Raw genomic sequence first — 11,414 nt, 5'->3', positions numbered from 1 at the left:
TAGGTAATTGTGTACCCCCTAATTACGAACCCAATGAAAGGAAACAGCCCTAACTGTTTGTTGGTACTTGCAGTACACCAAATCCTATGACAGGTCAGTGAGCATCCCTCAAATAAGATATCCATTGCCTGTAAAATGCTTTGGAGCACCTCGAGGTACTTTTTTTTTATTTTATCACCCCCACACTACCGCCTAACTGCAGTAGTGCTTATTTTTTTCCCCAGCCCCCATGTTGTGTGTGAAACACAGTGAAAGACACAAGGTGTACGAATCTTTATTCAGTTTCCACCACCAGGAAGAAAGGAAACACCCGAGTGGCCAGTGACAAGCAGTGCCCCTCACATCAAAGGGCAATGCTGTGTGATCAAAGTGAAGGGGAGGGCAGGGGTTAAATCAAAATAGAGTTGGAGGGGGAAATAATGCACTCCACTCCCTGCAGTGCCCACCTCTCCAAGAACAGCTCCAGGTATTGGTGGACACCGCTTGCTCCCACTCCAGAGACACCCGGGCTCTAACATAACTGCCACGGCCTGCTACCACCTCGAGGTGCTATGCAAATACAGCTGTCTCATGGTTGGTCAGTTCGATATTGCCCACCTGCCTCCATGCACTAAGGCAAATTTTAACACCTGCAGTGCCACACGTTTGTCTAACCAACTTCAGTAAACCCAGCAGAAACACGTCGATAGACAGTGTTTCAATGCAGCAACCCTGAAAGGTCACCCATAGCCAGACCAACATTACAAAAGAGATTGAGAACTCTTTCACTGAGGTGTAGCCCATTGAAGGGTGACCTTATAGAGGTTTATCATGTTAGACAGAGGTTGTACCAGACATTGGTGAGGCCTCTTCTGGAGTACTGAGTTCTGGTCGCCCTGTTACAGGAAGGATACTATTAAGCTGGAGAGGGTTCAGAAGAGATTTACCAGGAGGTTCTGGGGATGGAGGGTTTGAGTTATGGAGAGAGGCTGGATAGGTTAGATTAGATTCCCTACAGTGTAGAAACAGGGCCTTTGGCCCAACAAGTCCACACCGACCCTCCGAACAGCAACCCACCCAGACCTACCTCCCTCTGACTAATGCGCCTAACACTACAGGCAATTTAACATGGCCAATTCACCCATAGACACGGGGAGAATGTGCAAACTCCACACAGACAGTCACCCGAGGCTGGAATTGAACCTGGGACCCTGGTGCTGTGAGGCAGCAGCGCTAACCACCGAGCCACCGTGCCACCCCAGGCTGGGACGTTTTTCACTGGAGCATAGGAGTTTGAGAGGGATCTTAAAGAGGGTTATAAAATCATGGAGGGTATGAGTAAGGTGAATAGCAGGTGTCTTTTCCCTCAGAGATTGCAAAACAAGGGGCATATTTTTAAGGTGAGAGGAGAAAGATTTAAAAAAAGAGGGGCAACATTTTTACACAGACAGTGGTTCGTGTGTGGAATGAACTTCCAGAGGAAGCGGTGGACGTGGGTGAAGTTACAACATTTAAAAGACACTTAGATACCAGTAAGTACATGAATAAGAAATGTTTGGAGGGTCATGGGCCAAGTGCAGGCAGGTGAGACTAGTTTAGTTTGGGGTTATGGTCGGCATGGACTGGTCGGATTGATGGATCTGTTTCCGTGCTGTATGAGTCATGTGAGGCAGTAGCACAGGTGGATAGAGTGGTCAAGAAGGCATATGGTATGCTTGCCTTCATCAGACTGGGTATTGAGTATAAGAGCTGGCAGGTCATGTTAAAATTGTACAAGACTTTGATTCGGCTGCATTTAGAATACTGTGTTCAGTTCTGGTCACCACATTACCAAAAGGATGTGGACACTTTGGAGAGGGTGCAGAGAAAATTTACGAGGATGTTGCCTGGTATGGAAGGTGCTAGCTATGAAGAGAGGTTGAGTAGGTTAGGATTGTTGTCATTAGAAAAAAGGAGATTGAGGGGGAACCTGATTGAGGTCTACAAAATCATGAAGGGTATAGACAGGGTGGATAGAGATAAGCTTTCTCCCAGGGTGAAGGATTCAATAACGAGAGGTCATGCATTCAAGGTGGGAGGTGAAAAGTTTAAGGGGGATACATGTGGAAAGTATTTTACACAGAAGGTGGTGGGCATTTGGAACTCGTTGCCAGCAGAGGTGGTAGAGGCAGGCACGGTAGATTTATTTAAGGTGTGTCTGGACAGATGCATGAGTAGATGGGGAGCAGAGAGATACAGATGCTTAGGAATTGGGTGATTGGTTTAGACAGTGGATTTGGATCGGCACAGGCTTGAGGGCCGAAGGGCCAGTTCCTGGGCTGTAAATTGTCTTGTTCTTTGTTCAAGTAGTGTCCCTCCCTCTGAGTCAGGAGTGCCTTGGTTCAAGTCCTAGAGGTGTGCAACATTTTTTAAAAAAAGCATTTAACTTTTTTTTTCTATCTTAAGATTTTTTAAAAATCTTCAAGAGAACACTATCCCTAATCATTCCCATCACTGTACACCAAGCTGTGACCACCTCCAAACACAGACAGAGTCAGTATTTTTTTTTAAATGGACATTTCCTGAGAGAAATGTTGCAGAGTTGTGAGTAACGCTATTTTGGGGAAAATATAAAGTTGACGGAAAAGAGAGTTGTGTAATAGACCCGCAGGTGAAAATGCCTTTTCAAGACAGGCAAATATGGACAGGTATGTCTCAAAGTTCCTCCTTAGGTAATGTAGAACCCATTGAAAGTATCAAATTATATAGCTATCTTCAGGCAGTACATATTAAAAACAACTTTAACACCCAATTCTGAAGGAGCTAAATGTTAAAGTGAAATACATACTGCAGATGCTGGAAATCTGAAACAAAAGCAGAAATTGCTGCAGAAACTCAGCGGGTCTGGCAGGACCTGTGGGGACAGAAACAGATAACATTTTGGATCACAGGATCCAATCAGTGTGAAAGCAGGCCATTCACATTGACCTTCCAAAGAGAATCCCACCCAGACCCACCCCCCTTAAACCTGTAACCCTGCATTTCCCACGGCTGGCCCATCTAACCTGCTCATCCCTGGATAAAATGGGGACAATTTCCCATGGCCAGTCCACCCTGACCCTGCACACCTTTGGACTGTGGGAGGAAACCGGAGCAAACCCACGCAGACATGGGGAGAATGTGCAAACTCCACACAGACAGTTGCCCAAGGGTGGAATCAAATCCGGGTCCCTGGCGCTGTGACGCAGCAGTGCTAACCACTGAGCCGCTGCTTCACCCATTTTCAGAACTAGTTCAGAACTCCATTGCTCTCTCCACAGATGCTGCCAGACCTGCGGAGTTTCTCCAGCACTTTCTGTTTTCATTTCAGATTTCCAGCATCTGCAGTAGTTTGCTTTCAATACCCCAGCTGCTTTTGTTTACATAAGCATCAGAAAACTGAAGGGTAAGTGATACCAGTTAAATTCCCCTCCTGCTACTTTTATTTAATCACTGCAGTGGTACCAACACTGCCACCTTCAGTGATAATCTTGAACTGCACGCTAGTGTCAGACTAGCCACTTGAACCTCAAGTTCACCTGGACCATCTGGGACACCTCCTTCCCCTTCCTGGATCCTCTCCGTCTCCATTTCTGGTGACCGACTCAACACAGACTCAACACAGGATTCCTGAAGAAGGGCTTATGCCTGAAACGTCGATTCTCCTGCTCCTTGGATGCTGCCTGACCTGCTGCGCTTTTCCAGCAACACATTTTCGACTCAACACAGACATCCACTTCAAACGCATGACTCCCACAGCTACCTGGGCTACACCTCATCCCACCTGGCCTCCTGCAAAAACGCTATCCCTTAATCCCAATTTCTCCGCCTCCACCATATCTGCTTCCAGGAGGGCTAATTCCACTCCAGAACATCCCAGATGGCCTCCTACTTCAGGGACCGCAATTTCCCCTCCCACGCAGTCAACAATACCCTCCATCACATCTCCTCCACTTCCCGCCCTCTGCCCTTGAAACCCACCCCTCCAAATGCAACAAGGACAGAATCCCCCTGGTGTTCACCTTCCACCCCCACCAACCTTTGGATGCAGCGCATCATCCTCTGCCATTTCTGCCACCTACAATCAGACCCCAATATCAGAAATATATTTTCCTCCCCACCCTTATCAGCGTTCCACAGAGACCATTTCCTCGGCAACTTCCTTGTTAGGTCCACGCCTCCCCGCCAACCCACCCTCCACTCCCAGCGCCTTCCCTTGCCAAGAGGTGTAAAACCTCACCTCCATCCAAGGCCCCTAAGGATCCTTCCACATCAGGCAGAGATTTTCCTGCATATCCAAACACTTCATCTACTATGTCCATTGCATCCAATGTGGTCTCTTCTACATTGGGGAGACAGGATGCCAACTCGGGGATGGTTTCAGAGAACATCTCCAGGACATACGCACCAAACATCCCCACTGCCCTGTGGCCTAACACTTTAACTCCCCCTCCCACTCCCCCAAGGACATGCAAGTCCTGGGCCTGCTCTGCTGCCAAATCCTAGCCACCTGACGCCTGGAGGAAGTACACCTCATCTTGCGCCTTGGGACCTTCCAACCACAAAAGATTAATGTGAACTTTACCAGTTTCTTCATCTCCCCTCCCCCCGACCTTATCTCAGATCCAACCTTCCAACTCGGCAACTCTCCTGCTCCTCGGATGCTGCCTGACTGGCTGTGCTTTTCCAGCATCACATTTTTTGACCCCCACTTGTGCAGTATCCAGTGTTCCCTAATGTGAAAGCTGTATGCACCCGTATTACACTTGCTTCACTGAAATATTCAGCAGATTTTTAAGGTATTGATGGTGCAGTGAAATTCTCACTTAGATTCATAGAGTCTCAACAGTGTGGAAACAGGCCATTTGGGCCATCAGGTCCATACTGACCCTCAGAAGGGAATCCCACACAGACTTACCCTGCTACACTATCCCTGTAACCCTGCATTTCCTATGGCTAATCCATTTAACCTGCACATCCCTGGACATTATGGGCAATTTAGCATGGCCAATCCACCCTAACCTGCACATATTTGAATTTTGCAAGGTTAATTTGTGCTCCTCACTTCAATTAAATTTTCCAGATCAAACAAAAAAACATAATATTGTATCAGGTAGAATAAACTCTCAGATCCCTGGGTTCTGGTTTAGATATATCTACCAGCAAGGCAATCCCTCCCTCTCTAAATAGCCCACACAAACAAGGGCATGTCTTATGCAGTTAAAAGTCAGGCCCAGGGTAGTGTTGAAAATGTGTTGCTGGAAAAGCGCAGCAGGTCAGGCAGCATCCAATGAGCAGGAGAATCGACGTTTCGGGCATGAGCCCTTCTTCAGGAATCCTGATACATGATTCCTGAAGAAGGGCTCATGCCCAAAACGTCGATTCTCCTGTTCCCTGGATGCTGCCTGACCGGCTGCGCTTTGCCAGCAACACATTTTCAGCTCTGATCTCCAGCATCTGCAGTCCTCACTTTCTTCCAGGGTAGTGTTGTAGAACAGAGAGACCTAGGAGTTCGAGTTCACAATTCGTTGAAGTTTGCATCACAGGTAGACAGGGCAGTTAAGAAGGCGTTTAACTCACTTGCCCTCATTGCTCAGACCTTTGAGTATAGGAGTTGGGACGTCAAGTTGAGGTTGTACAGGATGTTGGTGAGTACTCTTTTGGAATATTGTATCCAGTTCTGGTCACCCAATTATAGGAAGGATATTGTTGAGTTGGAGAGGATTCGGAAAAAGCTTTAGCAGGATGTTGCCAGGAACCGAAATTTTGAGTTACAGGGAGAGGTCGGATTGGCTGGAGCATTGGAGGCTGAGGGGTGGCCTTGTAGAGATTTATAAAATCATGAGGGGCATGGATAGGGTAAACAGACAAGGATTTTTCCCTGGGGTGAGGGAGTCCGAAACTGGACAGCATAGGTTTAAGGTGAGAAGGGGAAAGATTTAAAAGGGACCTGAGGGACAACCTTTTCACTCAGAGGGTGGTGTGTGTGTGGAATGAGCTGCCAGAGGAAATGGTGGAGGCTGGGACAATGACAGCATTTAATATGGATCTGAATGGGCACATGAATGGAAAGGATTTGGAGGACTCCAGGCCTAATGCTGACAGATGGGACTACGTTGATTTATGATATCTGGTCGGCATGGATGAGTTGGACTGTTTTCATACCGTACATCTCTATGACCCCATCTCACAACAGAATTATAGCCAGGAGTAGTAACTGCAGTATTTATTTCTCTGTTCTTCCTGCAGTTATTATATCAAACCCCCCACAGAACATACTGTTCCATACATTTTTGTTCACTATAATTCTTCCTGAGTCTTCATAGATGTGAACTATCATTAAACTCAGTGTTTCTGAGATCTCTTTCGAATGGGTTTGCTATTCAAACAGGAAGAATTTCACAGCCCACGTCTAATTCAATCCCCTAACCTCAAGTCACTATGTATGAACTCTGCACTCGGGAAGTCGCAGAATAGGCCTCAGTTACATGTTTGGATAATTCCCATCAACCAATTCCACCCACCCACCACCAGCCCCACCTGTACCAAACAGCCACTGCCAGCAGGGGGCACCACTGGTGCCAACAGTGGCTGCAGCTGAGGTCCACTTTAAAGGAATTGCTGCTTAAGAATTGAATTATAGCTGACTGAATAAACAATGAGAAACCCCCACAAACATCAACGCTTATCTTGTTTAGTGAGTTCACTACTTCCTGGCCAATATTTACCCCTCAACTGACCTCATTAAAAACGGATTACCACATTGCTTTTGTAGAACATGTTGTGTGTGAATTGATTGTTGTTTCCTACATTAGAGCAGAAACTACATTTCAGAATTGCAGTACTGGCTTTGGGGTGTTTCAGGGTAGTCACAGAGGTTACAAAAATAGAGTCATAGAGATATACAGCATGGAAACAGACTCTTCGGTCCAACTCATTCATGCTGACCAGATATTCTAACTTAATCTAGTCCCATTTGCCAGCACTTGGTCCATTTCCCTCTCAACCCTTCCTATCCATATACCCAGCCTTTTAAATGCTGTAATTATACCAGCCTCCACCACTTCCTCTGGCAGCTCATTCCAAAATGCAAGACTTTTGTTTTGTTTTAACCCCGCAAGCAAGCATACCTACCTGTTGGCAGGACAAATGTCCTATTGACCCTTCATTGCCAACCCTGACACCATTAGACTGAGTTAGAGGGCAGGCAGCATTGTGGACAGACCTGATTTGGACAAGTCAGCAGACCTGCAATTTGACAGAAACTGCACCTATGTACAAAATTAATAGTGGCTCCCTCATGCCAAGCAGTATGACTGGCATATGTCTCTGATCCTGCTAGACAAGACAGTGCAATCCAACAGCACAGAGGGAGGCTGTGCCCAAGCATTGTGCCCACACAGGGTCCCTGAATGAAAATGTTTAATAGACCCGTCTATCTCAAACTGCAAAATATTTTCCTTTTCAAGTATTCATCCAACTGCCTTTCATTAGTTATGAGTCATACAGCACAGAAACAGACCCTTTGGTCCAACCAGTCCATGCCGACCATTATAAACTAAACTAGTCCCACCTCCCTGCACTGGCTTATATCCCTCCAAATATTTCTTATACATGTACTTATCCAAATGTCTTTTAAATGTTGTAACTGTACCCGCATCCACCACTTCCTCTGCAAGTCCATTCCACTCTCTGTAAAATAAAATTGCCCCTCATGTCTTTTTTAAATCTTTCCCCTCTCACCTTCAAAGTATACCCCCTAGTTTTGAAACCCCCCATCTTGCTTGTTTCCATCATCCTGAAGGCTGTGTGTTCTGAAAGGGCGTCTTCAACGTGGGAGATATGACAATACAAAAAATGGAAACTGTAATGTGCGGAACATTCCCTCCAGTGCTGTTAATTCCTTACCATTATACAAAAGTGATTTTCAAATTAACCTCCTTAAAGTGCAGTGGAATTTGAACTTTCGCTTGAGAGGTGGGGACGCTACGATTTCACGACATGAACCCCTCCGCCCCACCCATTTGCAATCATATATACTTCACAGCCAAGCATGTGTTTTGAGTTGTGCGCACTATTATAAAGATGGCAACACCACAAAAGTGCACACACAGCCATGTGACAATTTGCTGATTGAGGGACGAATATTGAACCAGAACACTTCTCCCAGTTTGAATCCCTACAGTGTGGAAGCTAGCCATTCAGCCCATTGGGTCCAAACCGACCCTCCAAAATCATCCCATTTTATCCCTGTAACCCTGCATTCCCCATGGCTAACCCACCTTAACCTGCACACCCCTGGACACTATGGGGTAATTTAGCACAGCCAATCCACCCTAACCCGCACACCCCTGGACACTATGGGGTAATTTAGCACGGCCAATCCACCCTAACCTGCACACCCCTGGACACTATGGGGTAATTTAGCACGGCCAATCCACCCTAACCTGCATGTCTTTGAACTGTGGGTGGAAGCCCACATAGACAGGGGGAGAATGTGCAAACTCCACACAGTCACCCTAGGTTGAGATCGAACCTGGGTCCCTGGCACTGTGAGGCAGCAGTGCTAACCACTGAGCCACCGTACCACCCCCACTGCATGCTTTGCGCTCTGGAGTTTAGAATTGACATGTTATTCCAAAGTCGAGCATGTGGTGCTGGAAAAGCAAAGCATGTCAGGTAGCCTCCGAGGAGCAGGAGAGTCGACGTTTCGGGCATAAGCTCTTCATGAGGAATGAGGCTTCATATTTTCCATTTTTTTGGTCATATCTCCCTATCGCCCACGTTGAAGTCACCCTTTCAGTGCACACAGCCTTCAGGGTGGTGGAGACAAGCAAGGTGGGGGATTTCAAACCTCATTCCTGATGAAGGGCTCTTGCCTGAAATGTCAAATTTCCTGCTCCTCGGATGCTGCCTGATCTGCTGTGCTTTTCCAGCACCACACTCTCGACTCTGATCTCCAACATCTGCAGTCCTCACATTCTCCTATGTCATTCCAAAGCCGGCACTTCGGCCAGTGCTGCACTCCTGCACCTGGACACTGGGAGGCGCAGCCTTGAGATTTATTTGCCCTCAAATCCTATTGTGGGGCTCAAACCCCAGAACTTAGTGACTCACAGATGAGCAACTGAGACAAGTCTGATACATTGTCACTGACACCAAAAAAAAACCTTTAAAAGTTGGAGTGTTCACAAACATTCTCACTAAGCCCAATATTTAATATCGCATTTTAATTCCAACATTAGAAAAGGTCACTGTAATTTCTTTTTTAAAAATTACAAACATTGACACACAATCTTGTTCGAATGAGCTTCCACCTGAAAATCTGACTAAAATATTAAAAGAGATTATATACCTCGTTCAGAGTGAACTTAAAAGTCCTTGAAATACTGATGAAATACAGATAAAGTGTCATTTTTAAAAATAATTTATTACCGCACGCCCCCAAACAAAATGCACACAAAACACGGGAGTAAATTACACCTTTAAATCTGCTATACATAAAATAAATAATTTCATCCCTATTCCATTGTAGGGAGTATTCTCTGCAGTTCAGATGAGGGCTTAAAAAATGTGTTGCTGGAAAAGCGCAGCAGGTCAGGCAGCATCCAAGGAACAGGAGAATCGACGTTTCAGGCATAAGCCCTTCTTCAGGAATCTACAAAATTCCTGAAGAAGGGCTTATGCCCGAAACGTCGATTCTCCTGTTCCTTGGATGCTGCCGCGCTTTTCCAGCAACACATTTTTAAGCTCTGATCTCCAGCATCTGCAGTCCTCACTTTCTCCTAGTTCAGATGAGGGTCATATTGGACTGGAAAGGTTAATAATTTCTCTCTCTAGCTCCAAAGACGCTGCCAGGTCTATGAGTTTGTTCAGAACTTTGGTTTATTGTGATATATATTTCAGATTTCCAACAGTACTTCACTATTTAATTCAGTCCTTTACAGGTGACCTTGGATTAAGAAGCATTGACTCTGTTTCTCGCTCTCTCTCTCTCTCTCCATGGATGCTGCCAGACCTGCTGAGTTTCTCCAGTATTTCCAGTTTTTAACATATGTACACATTTCAGCCGGATCTCCAGCCTCCAACTGTACTTTTTGCTGTTAAATCCAGTCCTTCGCAGAATGCAGGGTGACCCCGGGGTTCTGGGTGGGGTAATAAGCCCCGGGGAAAGTTGCCCAAGGTCTCCGGAGATGGTCGCTCTTGGCTGGACCCAAGCCCCCCATCAAGGGGGCGACCGGCGAGAAGTGGGAGAAGAGGTAACTGGTGTTACTGGTGACCAGGTTCAGGGCACAGGGCACGGGGCAAGGCAGGGGAGTGGTTAGGAACTGGGGGGCACTGTAGGAGACCACCTGAGGACCCCCGGGAGGGTGGGCGCTGCCCGGGGGCAGCACCGAGAGGTAAGGGGGAGGCGAAGGGAGGGCGGAGGGCAGCTCCAGGTAAGGCAGAGGGGGCGGTTGCCAGAGCGGGGTAGGCCAGTAGAGAGAGCTGGCCGGGGTCAGGCCGGTCCGGGTGCCCCTCTTGCATGCCAGCCTGGCCCGGGGGGGGGCAGATCTCCTCCTCAGTTTGCCCGTGGAGCCCCCGATGAAGACATCTCCGCTGGAGGGGTCGAGCATCCAGTAATTGCCCTTCCCCGGGTCGTCATAGTGTCTGGGCACCTTGACAAAGCACTTGTTGAGGCTGAGGTTGTGGCGAATGGAATTCTGCCAGCCCTGTTTGTTGTCCCTGTAGTAGGGGAAGTTCTGGGTGATGAACTCATAGATGCCGCTCAGGGTCAGTCTCTTCCCCGGGCTCTGCCGAATGGCCATCATGATCAGCGCGTTGTAACTGAACGGTGGTTTCTCCTGCTTTTCCTCCGGCCCCTGGTCCTTCCCCGAGCCGCCTGTCCCCTCACCCTGCCCCGGCCGCCCCTCGGGCAACAAGCTTTCGATACTGAAGGTGGTCTTCTTGGGAAACGGCCCCTCTTCCGAACTTGCCATGTCCAACATCGCTACTGACCTCCAAAATAAAAATACACACGTCCCTGAGCTCCGAAAGCTAGTGCTTCCAATTAAACCTGTTGGGCTTTAACCTGGTGGTGTGTGATTTTTAAACTTTGTCCACCCCAGTCCAACACCGACATCTCCAAATCAACACTTCCCTGAGCTCGGCTGCAGCTGACCCATTCAGAAACCTCCTCAAACGTTGGAAAGAAATTGACATAAGGCTCCGCCCACCCAAATCAAACCAATCATCTCCCAGCTTATGGCCACTGCATCCAATCAAAACTTGTCCTCTCCACCCATCCCCCCACCCCCAACCCCCCAATTCATATTTTTATTCCTCTGGTCCAGCCTCATGTTTGAATTTTTCACTTATTTCAAAATGAAAATGAACAAAGTTCCCATATTCCACCCCCTCCATTCCCACACCCCACT

At 47.4% G+C, this 11,414-nt stretch overlaps 1 protein-coding gene across 1 annotated transcript; it reads right to left on the bottom strand.

The window, feature by feature from the left end:
- Window positions 1-9,733: 9,733 nt before the first annotated feature.
- On the bottom strand, window positions 9,734-11,175 carry LOC122542941 (forkhead box protein G1-like). Its single transcript, XM_043681083.1, has one exon. It carries the CDS (start codon window positions 10,983-10,985, stop codon window positions 10,101-10,103), a length of 885 nt encoding a protein of 294 aa, XP_043537018.1. The 5' UTR covers window positions 10,986-11,175; the 3' UTR covers window positions 9,734-10,100.
- Between the last annotated feature and the right edge of the window lie 239 nt (window positions 11,176-11,414).

Source organism: Chiloscyllium plagiosum, chromosome 41, assembly GCF_004010195.1.
Source record: "Chiloscyllium plagiosum isolate BGI_BamShark_2017 chromosome 41, ASM401019v2, whole genome shotgun sequence".
Classification (NCBI taxonomy): Eukaryota; Metazoa; Chordata; class Chondrichthyes; order Orectolobiformes; family Hemiscylliidae; genus Chiloscyllium; species Chiloscyllium plagiosum.
This window is presented reverse-complemented; position numbering and strand designations above follow the sequence as displayed.